Source organism: Monodelphis domestica, chromosome 1, assembly GCF_027887165.1.
Source record: "Monodelphis domestica isolate mMonDom1 chromosome 1, mMonDom1.pri, whole genome shotgun sequence".
NCBI classification, from domain to species: domain Eukaryota; kingdom Metazoa; phylum Chordata; class Mammalia; order Didelphimorphia; family Didelphidae; genus Monodelphis; species Monodelphis domestica.
This window is the reverse complement of record NC_077227.1, coordinates 116,082,213-116,102,579: the sequence shown is the minus strand read 5'-3', so window position 1 is coordinate 116,102,579 and position 20,367 is coordinate 116,082,213. Positions and strand designations below refer to the sequence as shown.

The following is a 20,367-nucleotide window of genomic DNA, read 5'->3' as shown; positions in this document are numbered from 1 at the left end:
AAGGTATAGGGGTGTCAAAAACCATGATTTATGTTTAGGGACAATGAGGATATCAGCCTGATTAGACTAGGAGTATGCTAGAGAATAACAGAAGGATACTCATGGAGATAGAATACAAGACCAAACTGTGAGAGTTTAGATTTGATATAGTGGGAAATAGGGAACCAGTCCTGAGAAGGATGGTGACCTGATGAAAATAGCACTTAAGGACTTTTTATCTGGTAGGGGTACATAGGATAATTTAGAAGAGGCCGTCTTTGGAGTTCCAGAGTTCATTTGGGAGGTTGTTGAAATAATCTAAATATCAGGTGGTCTAAAGGTCAACTTGGATGGGAGCAGTGGAAGTGAAAAGGAAGGCATTAATTTAAGAAGCATCAAAGGAAGAATTGACAGAGCTTAGTGATTAGAAGTGGGAGGCAGGATAGAAAACAGAATGAGTAGACAGACAGAGACAACCCCAGACTCTCAAATCAGAAAAAAGGGAGGAACATGTTATCACTGACAGAGGAAAGTTGGGGTGGAGGTGAACTGGTTTGTAGAGAAAGATGTTTTAACTTTTTAAATATGTTGAATTAAAGGTACCAGCAAAACGTTTTTAACTTTTTTTCTTACTAGACCTGTGATTTCTTCAGTATAAGGAGCTCCTACTTCCTATGGAGAAGCTTTGTTACCAGCTCTGCAATTTAGTCTTAGTTGTCAGGAGGCACTTGAGTTTAAAGGTTAAGTGACTTGTTCAGGATCACACAATCACTATGTTTGGAGTAGTACTTAAACCCAGATCTTCTGAGGAGAGGCAGTGTGGTATAATGGATAGGGTGCTGTAATTGAAGGCAGGAAGATCTGTGCTCAAATCACATCTTAAACATCAATATGCATTGGTGAACCATTTGACTCTGAGCCTTAATTTCTTCATCTGTAAAGTGAAAGGTGGCCTTGCTTTTTCCAAGGTTCCTTCCTTTGACATTGCTGACCCAGTCAACAATGCCAAATGCTTCAAAGGGATTGAGGAATATGAGGAATTGGGGGGGGGGAGCATTGTTTGATCATTAATGGTGTTCAGGAAAATTTTCAGTGGAGTGGTAAACCTAGAAGACTCATTACAGGAGTCAGAGGGAAAGGGTAGACTGAGAAAGAGAAGATGCCAATAGAAAGGGACAAGTTAAAGATACCAAAGAAGGAGTAATCCAGAAAATCTTGGTGAAATTAGAAGACCATGGGATCCAGAAAGACCAGGTCTTTCCCAGGACACAAGTAGAAGGATTTGATTTAGAGAAGAGCAGGAATGCAACTTTCCTTGAGGTTTGGAGGAGCGAGAAAGGAGATGAGGATGAGGGTAGATGAAGGCTTCCATCTTCTTAATGAAGTAGGGAGATGGAGTTATCCACTTCAAAGAGTCACCAATGTAGGGGATGTGTTAGGACTGTGTCGCCTACTCATATTTCATGTTTAAGTTTATAATTCATCTTCATTCAATTTGTGTAACTAATTTGATTACATAATTTTTCAAAGAAACATACCCCTTGGATGCAGGCAGAATAGACCTTGGGGAACTGTGAGCATGATATACCTTGAGGGTTCCCTGTGCAAAGGAACAAATAATAGAATAATAATAGAAGATGGGGAAGCAGCTCCAAAAGTCTGAGCTGAAGGATGGCCAGCATATATCTAGTATGAACTAGGCTTGCCTGGTTTTAAAAGCCTGTAACAAGGGATCAGGAGCAGAGAAAGCTCCTAGGAGCATCAGAAATGACTCTCATTCATTTAAATGTGACACTAACTAAAAGCAAAACAGCTCCCTAGTCTGCCCCCACCTGACAGCCCTTGGCACTTGCCATAGAAAAACCAGGCAATTTCCATAGCGAGGTTACGTCCTTCAGGACTCTGGAAGGGACATGGGGGAGGGCTCAGTACCAGGATGGGGTTGGCAAAGGGGCTTCTGTTCACTAGAACTCCAGGAGGTGTATGAGGGGCTGAAATTGGGAGGTCCAAGGGAAGAGGGTGGTGAGAAGGTTGTGACTTTAGCTAGCAGAGAGCCTACTTTACTGGGAAGCAGGAGGAGGAGCCAGGAAATCACATCGAGGTATTTCCTATTAAGGGCTTACTATGGGGATAGAAAAAAGTCAAACTCATTCTCTGTCCCCAAGAAGCTCACATTGTAATGGGGGAGGCAACATACACATATACACATACATCTATGTGTGGATGTATGTATAGAGGAGTTGGTAATAAGTATATATTTTAAATTATATGTATGTGTATGTATATATATATATGTATATATATATATATATATGGACATCAAAGTCCTCGCACTGCCAGTTGTAGCCTGAGATCTCTGCTATCCCCTGAGAAAACATAGTAGCCAAACACACAAGGATACACATGTATATGAATGTCCTGCTATTCATACATGACCATGTGAACTGGTTTGTGCACCAGCCCCTGACCCCCATGCCTTGTCTCTTTTCAGGTCGTGACATGGCGAGTACCACCCTGCCCGGTTATCCCCCCCATGTTCCCCCCACTGGCCAGGGAAGCTACCCCACCTCTACCCTGGCAGGAATGGTGCCTGGTAGGTGATAAAAACAACAGTTAAGGGCTGGGGAGAAGGGGAGGGAGTCATGCCTGGGGAAACTAAGTCACAGATTCTCTTCCCTAATCTCCACCTCCCCCAGTCACCATATGACTTCTTTCCTCCATATCCCTAGGGGGTGGTCTCTCTCTGTGTTTTCCTTCTCTTCCTCTCTTCAGAGTAGGTTGGATAGAGTCCAGGCTTAGGAAAATCCCTGAAATCTGGTTGCTGACCCCTCACACCACCTCTCTTCTTGTCACATCATCTGTGCCCTAAAGCCCCCCACCCACCCAAGCCTGACTATATACCAAGAGCACAGGCCAAGCTGAGGTAGCTTTGAAAAGCCTACCCTGGTTTCCATGGAAACCTGGAGTCAAGCACCATTTCTAGACAAATGTCAGTCACCTAGACAAAGCCACCCTGGCTAACACCAGCCCCCAGTGGGGAGGCTGGGAAAAGCAATGCAGAAAAACACTTCTTTCCCTCAATCTGGTGAGGGACAACCTCCAAAGAGGCAGAGCCAGGATTCAGGATGTGGCCTGGGCCAGAGGGGCCAGGAAGAAAACCAGCTCCTTCATCCTAGAGATGCCCTGTATGGGAGGTAGCGCCTGATGTTTATGTCCCTACAACCAGCAGTTAACTCCCCTTTGTCTGAGAGGCAAGGCTTGCTTGTAGCATCTCCCAGGGGACTAGGGGACTGTGCAAGGTGACTTCCTTGGTTAGTGCCTTGCTCCCACTCTCCCATGACTCCAGGATGGGGGACTGGGAAATGAGTTGGCTTTCCCAGTTAGTGAAACCCATCTATTCGATGGAAATCTTTTTTTATCAAAATGAAGAGGCTGGGATTAAGCCCTCTTCCACACCTTTGCCCTTCGGTGACTCCCTTTCTCCTACAAACCCCGAGATTTGTAATCTGATTCTAAGGGGGCACATCCATAGTGTCAGGCCCTATAGACACGGGAAGGAAGGATGTGGAGGAAGATAGGACACTAGTGGGAGATGGAGAATCTCTGGGGAAGAGAGGTGAGATGAGGCCGAGGATAGCAGGAGAAGCCTGGTAGAAGGTGGGAAGGGAAGGGACCCCCTAGGAGGAGTAAGAGAGTATGGGCAGATAAGGGGTGAGGGGGTGGATAAAGAAGGCAGTCAGGGGGAGGGAGTAAAGGAGCCCACGGTGGGGGGGCCAGAGGGAAGTGAGGGAGGGTGAAGGGAGGTGGGGGTGGGAGGCAGGGGAGCCGCAGTGGCAAGAGGGGAGTCGTTAAACAGAATCCAGTGCTGATGAGGAAATTACACTTGTTTCATTAGCGATCGGGGAAGGAGATAGCTCAGTTCCTCTTGGTCACAGTTGAGCTCAGAAGCTCATTATCCCGCTGCACGCATGCTTTCCCTCCTCGTCAATAAACAGGCTTTCCAGTGGCTGCATCCCCCTCCACCCCCACCATCCCCCCCCCCAGCTCTCTCTCTGAGAGGGGCTCCTTCTCCTCTACTTAACCCGCGCTGCGGGATCAGTGTAAACAGTCTGGGGTCATCACACAGGAGAAAGGGTGAGAGAAAAACTCCGAGGCCTGGCCTTTCTGAGAGGAGAGAAGAAGGGAGGCGGCATGGAGGACAGCCAGTGCCAGCTCCTGTCATCGGCCCACCCCTAACCTTTGCCCCTCTCTTCAGGGCTCCCAGAGGCCCCAACATTGGTCCTCTTTCCCTCCTTAGCCCAAAGCAGTGCCCTCTTCTTTCTGTCTTAGTGCTCTAGGATATCTCTCTACTCCAGCCCCATGTCATCCCTGAGAACCAACTTTAGCTCCACTGGAGCTAAGGCTCTGCTTACATTGTGATGATTTCCTCTGGGCATGACAATGGATAAGAAGCAGTTACTGGGCTTTTTCTGTGCCCATGGGCATGGACACTGCTACCTGCCCCTTGACGCCAGGCCATTCATAGTAGTGCCAACTCTGGAAAAAATAAGTCTCTTGTCCTGTGGTCCATTCTTGGTCTAGGTTCGATGGATGGCTTGGTTGGCCCAGCAAGGATCTCTGGTCCTCCCCTACTGATTCCCACTGGGCAATACCATCTCCCCTTTAATAAGAACAGCAGATAGTGCCAGGCTTCCCACTCTCTAGAGGGAATCACCCTCACAAAAGGATGGGTGCAAAACAGAGCTTCACTGAGTAGACATGCCCTCATCATCCTTTTAGAGTCTCTTGACATCCTGACACCAAACCAGTTTCCTCACCCCCTTCAACAAGCTCCTCTTGTCCAGTCTCTGAGTCATCCTGTGCTGGGGCTGTGCTGGGTATCACTGGAAGAGGCTGTGGGATTTTGGGAGCCTCCACTGCCCATTCTTGTGATGATAATGATGCTGTCCTTCAAAGTGTCTGCATCTCCTGGACTCACTCCCTTCCTGTCTCCTATCCCTCCCCTGCAGGAAGTGAGTTTTCAGGCAATCCCTACAGCCACCCTCAGTACACAACCTACAATGAGGCCTGGAGATTCAGCAACCCGGCCTTACTAAGTGAGTACGGCCACCAGAATGTCTTGTGTGTCTGCTCGCCTGCCCCATCCTGATTTGTAGCCCCACTCTGGTCAGCAACTGGGGGGAGGAGTGAGGGGAGGACGCCAGCTCAGACCAGCCACCTCCTTCCTCCAGACCAGCCCCCTTCTTTTTGCTCCAGGCCCAGATGGGCTGGGCAGGGCAGACAAACCCAAGTAAGTGCACTTGGGACCAGTAGTAACTTGGTGGCTCTGGAGGTTTCAGCAAATGGGTGATGGCCTTGCTGATCCTCGTCTGTCTGGTGGTCCCAAAGGAGGCGCTCCTTCCAAGGTGCCGCCGTTTGGCTCCGGGCGGGTAATCGGGCCCAGGCTTAGAGAGGCTCCAGAATCGGCATGCGGAGGCACCCCAAGCCTGACACTTGGGTCCTCCTAGCCCCCAGGTCACAGCCCCGGGAGTTTTCGGTTTGAGTTACTTTTCCTTTTTGTTCTCCTGTTTGTCCTCTCACCCAGCCCATTCTTCTCCTGTGTTAACTTCCAGGTTCCCCTTATTATTATAGTGCCACCCCCCGGGGCTCCGCCCCTGCCGCTGCTGCCGCTGCCTATGACCGCCACTAGTTACCGCGGAGACCACATCAAGCTTCAGGCCGACAGCTTTGGCCTGCATATTGTCCCCGTCTGAAGCCACCCGTCTGCCCGCCCGCTTGCTCGCCACTGGCCTCTCCCCCGCCGCTGGCCTCTCTCCCGCCGCCACGCACGGAGGGAGGGAGGATCCACGCCATGCCACGTCACGCGACGGGACGGGATGCTACACCTCCCAGTTGGCCCCTGTCCTCACCGTTCCCCTCTTCCCAAGCCCCGCAGTCTTTCTCTAAATCCGGGACCCGTGGAAACGGGACGGGCTGAGTCTTTGGAGGAGCCCGCAGACCCTGCCCTTTGCCCCTCTCCGACCTCTGCCTCCTCCGCAGTCTCCTCCAGGTCCGCCGGGAGGGAGGCGCGGGGATGGGCCCTAGCCTGGTCTGGCGTCCTCCCCTTTCCTCCCGGGGCGCCTCCTCGGGCTGGGATAGGGTCTTTTGGCCTCGAACGGCTCTGCTTGCCTGGGCCCGAGCCAAGTCGGGCAGGCTGGACACGATAAGCGCGGGGGCAGCACTCACGGCCCCCATCAACCCGACCTGGGCAAGCCTGCCCTGGTCCTCCCCTCCCCGGCCCGCAGCCTGAAACCAGAAGGAGAAAGAGTGACACGATGTTAAACCGCTTTGCGGGGAAGGCTCGGGGAAGAAAATCCTGAACAAAAAAAGTTATAAACTAAAGGAAAGAACACGCCACCCGACCCCCGACCCCCTAGTGCACTGGGCTCTCTCCCTCAGCCCAGAACATAGGGAGAGTGCGGTGCACTCTGTGGGGCCTGAGTCCTGCGAGACAGCATCTCTGCTGATGGGCCCTTCCAGCTGGCCGGACTCGGTCTAGTTCTTTCCTCTTCCCACCGAAACCGCCACACCCTACACACCATCACTACTGCCCCTGTGGCTGTTTGGAGCTATCTCCCGCCCCGCCCCCACGGGCTTCCCGGGACCCTATGACACACCTAACCCTGCATCTGAGACGCCTCCCCAATCCATCTCAGCCTTTACAGCCGTGTTTGATCTCAGTTGGGCTGGGTCACCCTAGAGCAGTGGGTCCCGGCCCTCCCGTCCCAGAGCTGGTCCCAGCCCTCATTCTGGACATAGCCCCTCAGACTGGGGCTGGTCAGGTGAAACAGCCCCGGACCAGCACGGTCCGCTTCTCCTCCCCCCAGGGAGCCAAACCAAGGGGTTTGGGGTCCAAGTTGAGTCAGCATAGGACAGTGTCTTGAGCTCTCGCTGCCTGAGACAGGTCAGCAGGACCGCCACTAGTCTTATCAGCGAGGACTGGGCTCAAATTCCACAATTATTTAATATTATGATATTTGCAAAAAGGAAAAAAAGCCTATGGCTGCTGCTTTATAGAAAGACGGTGTGTGTTGTGTGAAGGCGAATCCTCGTGTATATAAACCCTTCTAATGCCCCTCTCGGCCTGGGCCATCCTGTATCGTAGTGACTAAAGCCACCCGCTGCCCGCCTGTAGATAAGCCCTGCTGTCTGTGCTGTGAGAGTCGCCGCTCACTTTGGGGGGGAGGGGGGAGGAGGGAGGAGAAGGGGGGAGGGGTACACAAGATACATACCCAATAAAGCACAGCACGTGGGGGAGGGGCGCGGGGCAGGGGGGATTTTTTTTTATGTTGCAAAAAAAAAAGGTTTGAAAGAAAAGAAATCACTATGCAAAATGACTCCTGTGGACTCCTCTCCTGTGGTTGTTCCCTTCTATGCCATCTCTCTCTGTCCAGTCCTTCTGCCCTGTTTCTCTCTGTGTCTCTTTCCTCTAATACTGGCTTCCCCCTCACCATCTCCTCCTACCAGGCCTGATTTATCATCCTTGAGCTCTCAGTCCTGCCTGGCCCCCAGATCTGCGCCCCCAGATCTGCACCCTCCTGTCCTGGGAAACCGATGGTTTGAGCAGCCCCTCCTGCCAGTAATTGTCTCCTGGTCTCTTTTCTCCCTCTCTATTCTTTCCCTTTTTTCCTCCCTGCTCTTCTCTCCATCCCCCTTTCCACTTCTCCCCTCTCCTCTCCTCTGGTCCCTTCCCAAGAGCGGCTGTGCCTGCATGTTTCCTCACCTGTGGATAGTGACGACTCCAAATAACAGAAACAAAGTCAATAAAAAGTGAAAAAAAGTTTTTTTTAAACTGGAAGAGTCTGGAACCCGAGCCCCAGGGAGGCTTCCTCCTGCCTAACTCACCAGGCCGGTCTCAGAACTTCCTCCCAGAAATTTGCTGAGAAAAGTGAGAAAACACAATGGTTTTACTGAACTGTGGGCGCCCCGGGGCGACCCCTGCCCTGACCCATGCGGGAACAACTGACTGACAGGGCAGGGACCTGAGCCTGGGAGACTCTGAAAGTCACCCTCAGCCTAGGACTGACCCTTAGCCTCCCACAAATCTTCCCCACCTTCCTTCAGCCTCCCTCAGCGCCGGTTCTGTTTGATTCCTTTTGTGCACATGAGAAATAAATAAATAATAAATAAATAAATAAATAATAATAATAATAAATAAAATTTTGTATGTCACTCCCAAGGACTCCTGGCTTCTTTCTCCCAAACTCAGAGGGCCTCCCTTCACTGACAGCCTATACTGAACCACCTCCCCACTAGCCTTTCACTGGCCCCACCACAATACTGACCTCTTCCACTCATCCCACTTATCACTTCCTCCTTGATTCCTACCTGTCCCTGGCCCCTTCCACTTAGATCTTCCCCTAACTTCTCCCAAACTGCCCCCTTCCAACTCCCCCATCCACTGACATTCTCAGACACCTACCACCCCATCTCCCTCATTCAGATCCAAATCTAGATCCAGTTCTGAATGTGCCCATGGGTCAAAAGTAGAGGTGATAGCCTGACCCCACTCTCCAAAGACTTGGGGTTTCCATTTTGGAGCAGTCAAACGACCAGTCAGCAGTCAGATTGAGAAGGGCTTCCAATTCCTCCCTCCTCCCCTCCTGGAATTTAAGTATTTAGATGGGAAAAAATTACTTCTGTCTCTGAAAGGGGAACCAATAAGCCAGCCTTTGTGTTAAAGGTGGGTTTAAACTAGTAACTTTCATCTAGATTTGAAAAAAAGGAGAAGAGGAAGCAAATCTTGAGGCCACTGGACTAAGTATAAGTCTGGGCAGCACCAGCAGAGATATTAGCCCTTCTTTAGGGGAAATGAGGTCTGACAGGTATAGGCATCTGTTGAATGATGGTGGGTGGAGACAGAAAAGGATGGAGTTCACACCTGAGGGGAAATGTTGCTCTCTTTTAGCTCCCAGTTTTCTAGGGGTTACCTGTCTAAGACCATATGGGTCTGACAGCCCAAAGCTCCAAGCTTAAGTTCAGTGACTTGTAACACTGACACTGAGAGTGATGGCCATACTAAGATCCCATAGACCCAACCAATGTGTTTCCTGTCTGATTCTTCCCAGTGGACCTGGTTCTATCTTTTGAGGGTCTTAGAAACGGAAGGAAAACAGAGTAGAAGTAGCTGTCTCTGTGTGCCTAGGCTTGTGCTCCCCCCACAGGAAAGGGGAGGAGAGACAGAAGGAAAGGGAACACACATGGACTCTGGCTCCCTTAAATGATAAGAATCCCATGATGGGAAGAGAATTTGGTACACTAGGCTGGGTGCTCATGCTCAGTTCTAAATGAACAGCATAGATGGTGGGTGCTAAAGAGGCATAGTATAGTAAAACAAACACTGAATTTGAAGCAAGATCTGGATTTGAATTCCTGCTGTGTCATCTACTGGACCTGTGACCTTGGACAGTCATTCAACAATTTCCTACTATGTACCAGACACTGGTAGGTGCTAGGGATACAAATACCACCCTAGTGGTAGCCCTCATCAGACTATGGTGACAACCTCCTAACCAGTTTTTCAGCCTCCAAACTCTTTCTTCTCCAATAGATGCTTTAAAAAACTGTCTAAGGAATCAGGTCTCAGTACCTTTGTCCTCTCTCAAGCACCAATCAGTGCTCCACCCCAGCAGCTTCCTGCCCCAATCCTTCCATTTTCTTTTGGTCTATCACATCTACTCTGGTTTCATATACTTCCATACCCAGCCTAAATTCCAAGGTGAATCATTTCATTGTTTTACTACTCCTATAAACTACCTAAAGGGGCACCCTTAATCTTGGGAAATAGGATCACAGATTTAGAGGTAGAAAGGACCTTAGCATTCGTTCCCATCATTTTAAAGATGAGGAAAGCGGGGTACCAAGAGTGACTTAAGCAGGTCAAGCAAGTAGGAAATAGCAAAGCTGGAATTTGAATGCAAACACTGACTCCAAATCTAGGACTCTTTCCAGTAATAATCATGATGCTATAAACTAGTATTTATATTGTGCTTTAAGGTTTGCAAAGCATTTTACATGTCATTTTGCTAGCTAAGATAGCATTAGATTTCTACTATACCAGACTGCCTTCTTGCCCTTTATTTTCTTCTTCTTTTTTTAAATAAAATTTTAACTCTTACCTCTCTCTTTGAATCAACACTAAGTCTCAATTCCAAGGCAGAAGAACAGTAAGGGCTAAACAATGGGGGTTAAATGACTTGCCCAGCATCACTCAGCTAGGAAGTATCTGAGATCAGATTTGAATCTAGGACCTCCCATCTCTAGCCCTGGCTCTCTATCCACTGAACCACCCAGCTGCCCCCTTTATCTTCTAATATCCTGGCCCCTTATGTAATCCTCATCCTTGAGCTACCTCTACTATCTTTTCTCCTTTCTGCTGAGCCCTGAGTGTGTCAGGTTAAAACTACAAATTCATGTTGCTGAACCTAATTCATGCTATTAAGCCTTTACCAGCTCGCCACAATCTATTTATCTAACATCCATTATTTATCACATGCCCCATAGCTTCCATTCCAAATCTCCTTACTCCTTGAATATCTAGCCTCATCGCCAACCCTCAATCTCAGCAGACAACATTGCCCTTCCTCTGGTTTTTCTCAGAAGGTCTAGGCCATTGAATAAACGCTCCTTGCATTTATACTCTCCACACTTCAAAATGTCCTCAGCTTCACAGATCTTTTTCTCTTCCAAACGTCCCTCCTTCCCAAAACTAATCTCTCTACATAGGCACTTGCCTGTCTCCTCCCAGAGCTTACCCCATCAATTACCCTCCCTCTCTTGAACCTCTTCAGTTTTTCCCTCTCCTCTGGTTCCTTTCCATTTGCCTAAGAACATGCTAAGGCCTCTTCTCTCCTATAAAAGAAATTGTTCTTGACCCTGGCACTCACTCATGCTGTTAGCCTATCTCACTACTCTTCCCACTGCTAAAATCCTAGAAAGAGAAGTCTACTTTCTACCTCCATTTCCTTCACCATTCACTCATTCTTCAGCTGTCTACAATTTAGATTTCACTCCTACTGCTTCAATGAAACAACTCTCTTCAGTGACTCCCTAATATCTTAATTCACTCGCCTAATTGTTGCTTTTTTTGTTTGTGTTCTGCTTTTACAATCTTTTATCTCTCTTTAACATTTGACAATTTGGATGCTCCTTCTCAATATTCAATTTTTGGCTTCTATAACATTATATTTTGCTAGTTTTCCTCCCATTCCTTATTCCCTCTCCATCTAGCTCCTCCATCCCATCTTCTCTACCTTATTCAAGTTTTCCCTCCCTAGAAAACCTTTTCTAGTTTATCCCCACCCCAAACACCAAACTCTCTTAATTCCCTCTCAGTCCTGGCCTTCCTTATTGTACTTGCCTATATTTTTGTCAATTAATCATTGTCTTGGGGGCAGCTGGGTAGCTCTGTGGATTGAGGGTCAGGCCCAAAGACAGGAGGTACTAGGTTCAAATCTGACCCCAGACACTTCCTAGTTGTGTGACCCTGGGCAAGTCACTTAACCCCCATTGCCTAGCCCATACACTCTTCTGCCTTAGAACCAATACCCAGTATTGATTCCAAGATAGAAGGTAAGGGTTTAAAAATAAAATAAAAAATTAATCATTGCTCCCTATTTCTCATTGCTAACCCTTCTTTCTCCTTCTTCTAATCCTTGCCCTTCTCAGGCATCCTAATTATTGGTACATCCCTTCCCCAAAGGTTTGATCCTTTGCCCTCTTCTTTTCTCTCCTTTGGGAATGCCATCTACTCCCAGAACTTCAGCTACTGCTTCTAGATAAATAATCCTCACATCTCTAGCTCTAGTCTCAAGCTTATTCCTGAGCTCTGAGTTCTTGTTTCCAGCTGTTTGCTGGACATTTCTATATGTTTTTACCCCAGTAGGTAGGTGGATCAGCGAATAGAGTGCCAGACCTGGAGCCAAGAAAACTCATCTTCCTGAGTTCAAAGCTGGTCTTTCTAACTGTGTGACCCTGGGCAAGTCACTTAACCCTATTTGCCTCAGTTTTCCTCATCTGCAAAATGAATTGAGAAGGAATGGCAACCTTCCAGTATCTTTGCCAAGAAAACCCCAAATGGGATCATGAAGAGTCAGATACAACTGAAATAATTGAACAACAACAAGAACAACCCAGTATTACCTGAAACTCAAGAATGGAAAGAGCCTAGAGTCAGAGAATGCAGATTAAAATTCCACCTCTGTTGATTACTACCTGGATGGCCTTGGACAAGCCACTTATTTTCCCTGAGCCTTAGTTTTCTGATTTTAAAAAAGGGAAATGGACTAGATGGCCTCCGAGTTTCCTTTCAGGTCTCAATTTGTGCTCCTATGAGATTCCAACCAAGCTTGTCATCACCTCCCACTGTTCTTCTCTATTCCTTCTTCCTAACCAAATCCTCAGGGATGTCTTTAACTCCTTTTCCTGTGTCATACACATCCAGTCCAACTCAGGTCAGTTCTGTCCCTCAATAGTGCTTGTGTTTATCCATCCCTTCCTTTCAACTCCTCCTACTGCCACCCAAGTTCTGGACACTCATTATCACTGACCTGGGCTAATCAACAGCCTCCTAATTGGCCAATCCTATGCTCATTGTTAGACTAATCTTCTTAAAGCATGGCTTGCTCAAAAAATGTTTTTATTGCCATGGGGAAAAGTCCAAGCTACCTTAACTCTCAAAGCCCTCCACAATCCAGCCCTGCCCTTCCTTCCTTGTTATATAGCATATATAACAGTTGCTGGTTCCCTCTACACGTTAGCTGTTCTGGACTATCCACCACTGCCAGCTCATCCTTTCATGCCCCTTTACAAGTGTCCAGACTGTTCTTTATGTCTGGAGTACCCTGAAGGTCTACCCAACCTTCAAGATGTAGTTTTGACGCCACCTTCTTTCTGAACTGCTATCTGATCTCTCTATTAAGAAATGATCTCTCCTCAAATTCCAAACATTTCCTTTGCATTCATCAATAAACATCTATTCAATTCAATATTTATTTACCAAGTACCTAGAGAGTTTAAGGCTTTGATGTCTGGCACCCAGGACACAAGACTGAAACAAAGCCATTCCTGTCCTCAAGAAACTTACCTCCTACTAGAGGAATGCAACATGTATGTAGACGAATATAATATACAAGGGAGAGAGTGAAGAGGTAAAAGTTGAGAGGAAACAAAGTGCTCTAGGAATATTTGAGGAAAGAAAGAACATCCTCAGTGGAGAGATTAGGAGAAGGAGGTGGCACACTAGTGAGCCCTAAAGACAAAGGAGGATTTGGAAAGCTGGATATGAGAACAGACTGCACATCAGGGATGAGGGTGGTTTATATACAGAAGGAAGAGACGATATGTTGAGTTTGGCGAATGGTTAGTTGTCCAACTTAGCTAGAATGTACAGAGTATGAAAGGGAGTACTACAAAATAGTGGAAACTATAGGAAGTCTTTGAAGAGTTGTGAGCAAGGCAGCAAATTATCCTGTTCTAATATAATTCTTACTTATTGGTGCTCCTTTCTTATCCCTTAATACTAAATCAGATGTTCAGATCTTTGAGAGCATGGATTGTGCCTTACCCATCTTCACATCTCTCACTACCAAGCACAGCACCGTGGACATATATGAATACACCAAAGACTTATGGTGTTGTCAGTATAGGGGACTTCAGAGTGGCGACTCTATCCATTAAGACAGATCTAGGTAGATAAATCCCAGAGAATTATACGAGGCACATAGAGATGTGACTTGACCAGGATTATACAGCTAGTGAATGCCAAAGGTGGGCTTCCAACCCAGGATTTCCTAATTCTTAAAAACCCAACACTCTGCACTTTACCATACTTCCTTTACCCAGAGCGCAGTAGGAGATAAAAAATATTTGTGAAGTTGATTTGTTGAAGAAGGGAATAATCAGTAGCATCAAATGCTACAGAGAAGTCAGGAAGGATAAAGACTAAGAAAAAGCCTTTGGATTTAGTGATTAGAAAGTGATTGGTCAGGCAGCTAGGTGGCTCAGGGGGATAGAGTGGAAGTCTAGAAGAACTGAGTTTAAATTCAGATACATGCTAGCTGTGTGACCCTGGGCAAGTCACTTAATCTTTGTGTGCCTTTTGTCCACTGGAGAAGGAAATGGCAAACCACTCCAGTATCCATGGACAGAATTGATGTGCCATGGTCCCTGGGGTCAGGAAGAGTTGGACACAACTGAACAACAGCAACAAGTGATTGGTGAGCTTGAAATGAGTCGTCAATTGAGCAGAGCAAGTAGTCTTCAAATTTCAGAAGTCTGAGAAATGAGTGTTTGATGAACATGGAAGAAAGTATAGATGATCCTTTCTAAGTTTGGTACTGAAAAGAAGGAACAAAATAATAGCTCAAAGGTAGCAGCAGGGTCAGAGGACAGTTAGGATAGCTAGTTAGGATAAGGAATCTTACAAAGATCTTAGTTGGAATAAGGGAGACCTAAGGATAAGAGCAGTTAAGTGGGACAGCTGATAACAATGCTGGGTCTGAAGTCAGGAGGACTTATCTTCTTGAGTTCAAAACTGGTCTCAGACACTTACTAGCAGTGTGATTCTGGGAAAGTCATCCATCCGGTTTGCCTCAGTTTCCTTATTTAAAAAATGAGCTGGAGAAGGAAACGGTGAGCCACCCTGGTATCTTTGCCAACAAAACCCCAAATGGGATCACAAAGAGTCAGATACAACTAAAAAATGAACAATAAAACAACAAAATATGTTTTCCATCAGAAGGGAAGCAATACTTAGAAAGAGATTGAAGATATTGGAGAAGGAATGGTTGAGTAGTAAGATCCTAGAAGAAACAAGAGACAATGAGATCAAGACTACAAAGAGGAGGACTCCTAATGGCAGGAGGAGAAGGCAGGTGAGGACATAAAGAAGTTTCAAGGAGGGGCCTGTAGAAAACTCCCATCTGAGGGTCTGAATCTTCTCAGTAGAGTAAGACTATCTGTTGGGAGAAGAGTCGAAGCCAAGATCAGGGTTAAACTTGGGTGCAGTTTGCATCTACTCCCAGTTCTCCCATTGTATTCTCTGCTCCAGCTTGGCCTAGCTCTTTACTCTTTGATAAACTAGCTACATTTCCATCCACCTGAAAGCTTTAGTTCCTCCTTCCCAGGTCTGATCAATATTATCCCCTTCATCCTTCAGGAAACCAAATCGGTTTACCCTACGTTGGCCAGTGAATTCCTTTCAACCCTGACCTTCCTGCCATCACTGTTGGGCAGAATTTGGTTGGGTTCCTTTCAGTGACCTATGGAGTTCTGGGGCCCAGGACCCCCAGTAGAGAGAAAGAGGGAAGAGAAATGGCCCTTCTTCTCAGGGAGCTCACAGTCTTTCTGAAGAGATACCAAATAGGGAGTATCAAGGAATAAGGTAAGATGGTATATACAACTGAAGACTAAACTGTATGGAATTCACAGTAAAGGTTGCCCCAGTTTAGATACAAGAGATGTCACCATGGGCTGGAATAGTTAGAGAAGGCTTCTGGGAGGAGGTGGGGCTTGAAGGAAGAGAGTCAGAGAGGGGAGAAGGCAATCATCCCAAGTGTATTGGGTATTTAAGGGACAACTTCTTGAATTGGAGTCTATCCATTGTCTTTCCTCAGACCCAGAGGTCTCTAGTGTAGAGGGCCTACCTCCCCTGATGTCCAGCAACCATACAGGGGATAGGGTCTTGGTCAAAGTTGTGACTGGTGAATTAAGAGAGAGGCAATGGGGATGTGGGGTTGGTGGCCTAAGGAGGAAGACAAAAGGAATAGCCCTTTTATTGGCCAATGATACCCCCCCTCCTCCAATCCCTAGTTAGCCCTAATTAGCTGGTCCCCCAGGTCCCTGTTAGCCATGCCGGCTGCCCGTCTGGCTCTCAGGGGACCAACCCCCCTACCCACAGTCTAATCAGACCTTCACTTCCCCCACTTACAACGTACAACACAAACACATACACAGGCACAGTTCCTCCTCTACTTCCCCCACTCTCCCACCAGGATCTCTGGGCCCATTCTAGCATGCAGAGGGTTAATGTATGCTGGTACTGAGCCCCCAGCTGCTGAACCTCCCCATCCCAGGGGGGTGGAGTAAGTAGAGGGATTAGAGAGTTGGGGGGTGGGGAGATAAGGAAGAGGTCTAGCTAAGTTAGGGGGGTCCTCAAACTTATATGGTTGGGAATGTATGAGTTGGGGTTATGACTGTGGGAGCCCCCCTGGAACCCCAAACTCCAGAGATGGGGACCTTCTAGGTCCCCTAGCTCAGGACAATTTTAGTCACGACCCAGGCCCCCCTCCCCCTCCTTCTGGCCCCCACCCTGTCCATCTCTCTTCACCCCCCCACCCCCCCCCCCCCACCCCGCACTGTCAGCCCAAACACATGATAAATTGCCCTGTCAACAGAATTCATTCAGGGACCAATTAATTCCACAGAAATGAACCAGGAGCCATCAGTTGCTGAAAAACTCGGAGTGCGGGGAGTGGAAGGAGGGGGTGCAGGCTGGGGGCGGGCAGGAGGGGAGGGGACGGGGAGGCTGGGAAGTTAGTCTGACAGAAATTGGTCATTTAATGCTTAAGTGCACGCTAGACAGCCCTGTCATCGCCCGCGGCCCCCGTGCGGGATTAATTATCGGGGGAGGAGAGGGCGGCCTGGCCCAACCCGTCCGTCTGTCACCAGGCCCTGGCCCTGGCCCCTGCCCACCCCCACCTCAGCCTCCTGAGTCCTAGTCTCCATATAACCCAACTCCAATCACAACCTACCATCCCACTCTATCCAGTCTTTCTCAACATCATGGCTCCTCTAGATCAAGATAGGAAGTCAAGCAGACTGGGAAGATCCCAGTGACCAACCCTTCATGTCAAGATGGTTGAGCTAGCCAACAGTTCTTGCATGCTGAATCATGAGCAAACCACTTTTCCCATCTAAGAGACTCAGTTTCTTCATCTGTAAATAAGAAGATTGTACTCACTGATCTCTAAGGTTACTTTGGGTTCTAGCAGTATCTAATTCTTGGTCTTTATCTGGACATGTAGGCTTAGTTCAACAAGTGTTCCAGGGCGTGTTTTATTCCCCTCAGAGTCTAGCCTGTCTTTACATTGGAAAGAGACAGGAGGAGTAAAAGCACCAGAACCTGTTCCTTCCCTCAGGAAGCTCATAGTCTAGCTAAGGAACCAACCCACCCTTTCTCACGCACATGTGAAAAATACAAGATGGGAGCTGTGGTCCATGACCCAGACAATAGGATCTCTAGAAATTCAGAGAAGGGAAAAGATAGAACCAAGACCCAAAGTTCCTGAAAAGGGTTTCATAAGAGATGTCATTTGAGCTGGGTCGTAGAGGTTGGGTTGGATGAAATAAGGCAGAGAGTAGGGGAATGGCCACTCCAGGCAGAAGGAGGAGTAAAGATGCAGAGATGGGAATAGACCAGAGGAGTGGGCCTTGCAAGAGTGGAAAACAGGAGCAGCTATAGGTTGGGATGCCCTTCTCCCTCCACATTCAATTCCTACCTATCCTCTAAGAGTCCGCTGAAGTGATTCCTTCTCCATGAAGTTCCCCTTGATTGCTCCAACCAGAAGTAATCTCTCTCTCTTCTGAACCCCCCGTAGTTCTATGTTCTTTCCTCTTCCATAGTCCTGGTCATATTCTTCCTTGTGTACTGGTTTTTTTGTACTTGTTATATTCTCCCCCTTAGAGTAAGAACTCATCTCATATGAAGAGAATAGGTCTTGTTCATCTGTGCATTCCCCCTCAGTGCCTTGCACAGTGTCTTCCATATAGTAGCCATTCAATCAATGTTTATTTAATGAATGATTGAACAAATGAATTTTGGAGGCTGAAGGGTCTTGGAAGATTTTTGAGCAGGGGAGTGACATATTCAGAAATGTGTTTTAGGAGGACTGATTAAATCTGGCAATGTTAAAAGACAGATGGGAAGATCAGAGGCCCAAACTTCAGACCAGTTAGGAATCTGTTGTTGTAGTCGTTCAGGCAAGATTGCCCTGGAGGAGAGTAGCCCGAATCTCTAAGACACTAACACACTCAGGGCTGAGGGAGAGTAGATAGACTCATGTGGGGCAGGGCAGAACAGAAGCCACTCTGTCCTCAAAAGGCAATTGTAACTTTAGGGCCCAGATAGGCTAGAGGTGCCTGTTGAAACATAACTGTCAATACAAATTTCTCCAGCTGAATACCCAGACTCCCCTCAATAAGTGGTCAAAGGAGATGAGCAAGCACTTTACACCTGAGGAAATAGAGACAGAAAATCATCAAATGGAAAAATGTGCAGCTGACCCAATGATTAACAAAATGCAAAGTAAAACAACTTTAAGGCAGCAGCATGGAGGTATTGACCCAGCAGAGCCAAATAAAGAGCCAAGTCCAATGCTGGCCAGATTGGGGGGAGCAGACCCGCTCATGTGGGACTGGGCTAGAGAAGACCCACGCTCAAGACCATGGGCATCTAGTCAAAAAAGACTGCAGTGTATAGAAACACAGTCTGAGAGGGGTGGGCACACAAGAGTTTTGGGAAGCAGACCTACAGTGAGGAGCCCACACAGATACCCTGTGTGCCTCTGGGGAAGGGATTCTTGAAAACAGGACTATGGGGAACCAGAAGAGAAGCAATACACAGGGTTAAGACAAAGCAGACCTTAACAAAGGCACTGGGAGAGTGTAGACACATTCACCTAGAAATGGGAGAGATTAGGCATTAACAGGGGCTGGGAGAGAGTGGACATAATCTCCCAGGGGTTGGAAAAGAGTAGACACACTGGCTTAGGGTTGAGGTAGTGGAGACACACTCACTGGGGCTTGGGGAGAGGAAACAGAATCCCTGGGAGACTGACACCCTCAGGGCTGAGAGTAAATAGACTCCTAAGGACTGGGGCAGAGAAGAAATAAATATAAGTAAATAAACCTTGGTCTGGAGGAGAGTAGACAACAGACTCACTTAGGGACTGTGCAGTGTAAGCCACATTTCTGCTAGGCATTGGGGAACAGCCCAACCCAGGAATGTGGGAATAAGCCCTAGACCAGGCACCCCCCAAGGGAGAGAGACTTCATTGAGAGGGGCAGACACACAAACGAGTTAGGTCATGGAAATGGCAGAGAGATTTTGGTTCCAGAAGGAAAAGCTCGCTATTAGAGCTCATCATTGAAGGTCTTCAACCAGAACTGGTTGACTATTGTTGTAGAGGAGATTTCTTTTTCAGGGACTAGATGACCAATTCTGAGCTTCTGTGTTTATATTTTTCTTTCAGAATGCCTGCTCTCCATTTGAGCCTCTTGTGAGCCTGTTGGTGCCTTTAGTACTCGGTATAGTTTCACCAACCCTGTGTGATGATATTTGTCTCCTTTAGCTATGGTGTCCCAAAAGTCATAGTGCAGATGAGTTATCTAAAGAGATCAATGTGATTTGGGTAAGAAACTCGAGCACCCACACACACACACACACACATACATGAATATATATATATATATATATTCTGTATATATGGAGATGGTATATAGAGTATATGTATATAGAGTATATGTAAGTATGAATTATGTATATGTGTATGCATTGTGTGTATATGGGGAGAGTATATAATATATATAGTATATTTATTTAGGGAGACAATATATATATGTATGTGTATATGGAGAGGATATATAGTACAGGTATATATAAAAGAGAGTACATATCTAATGTATGTATTTATAGGCAACTTGCATTTTCCTCTTTATTTCTCTTTGAGAAATGTTCATTATAGATTAGAAAGTGCATTAATTGTGAAGTCAGAGGATCTAGATTCAAGTCTCACCTCTGACACTACCAGCATAATGATGGGTTTAACCTCTTTGGCTCTTCGTTTTCTCATCTGTAAAATGAGCAGACTAGATTAGATGGCCTCCAAAGTCCCCTCTAGTCCTAGATCTATACATTCTTAGGTGACTTCAGAATTGATTTTTAACTTTCCCTATAGAATTATCGCTGTAGAATCATGGGATCCTACCATTTTTTTCTCTGAGCTCTACCATACATGTGATTATAATGGGGCTGAGACCAAAGGAGCCTAGTCCTTTGAGCAATCTGCTCTGCCTGGTACCAGGATGCTTGAGGAACCTGCTTCCAGGCAGTTTTAATGGTCCTGTCCTCCACTTTAGAGCATTTGCAAGTATTCTACAATTATTCCCAGTATGCTCTTGGTACAATGAATAGAAGTCTTATATTTGGCTGTTGATCTGGATTGGGGTGCATGCAAAAGACACCAACATGACAAATTGCTTTCTTCCCTGTAGTAGAGTGAGATAAGAGGTAAACTAGGGAAAGAAATAGAACTACTTAAGTGAACAAAGTCTTTAACACATGACACCTTG

General features: G+C 47.0%; 1 protein-coding gene across 6 annotated transcripts in view; it reads left to right on the top strand.

The window, feature by feature from the left end:
• PAX2 (paired box 2) overlaps positions 1-8,190 on the top strand; it is a 109,150-nt gene extending 100,960 nt beyond the window's left edge. For 3 of the 6 annotated variants that reach the window (XM_056805424.1, XM_056805421.1, XM_056805435.1), the window contains 3 exons: positions 2,471-2,572; positions 4,989-5,075; positions 5,592-8,190. In XM_056805424.1, the coding sequence (XP_056661402.1) occupies positions 2,471-2,572; positions 4,989-5,075; positions 5,592-5,668 (266 nt within the window). In that variant the 3' untranslated portion in view covers positions 5,669-8,190. The remainder of the gene's footprint in view (positions 1-2,470; positions 2,573-4,988; positions 5,076-5,591) is intronic. The other 3 variants (XM_056805427.1, XM_056805418.1, XM_056805431.1) reach the window with 1 other exon arrangement.
• Positions 8,191-20,367: the final 12,177 nt, after the last annotated feature.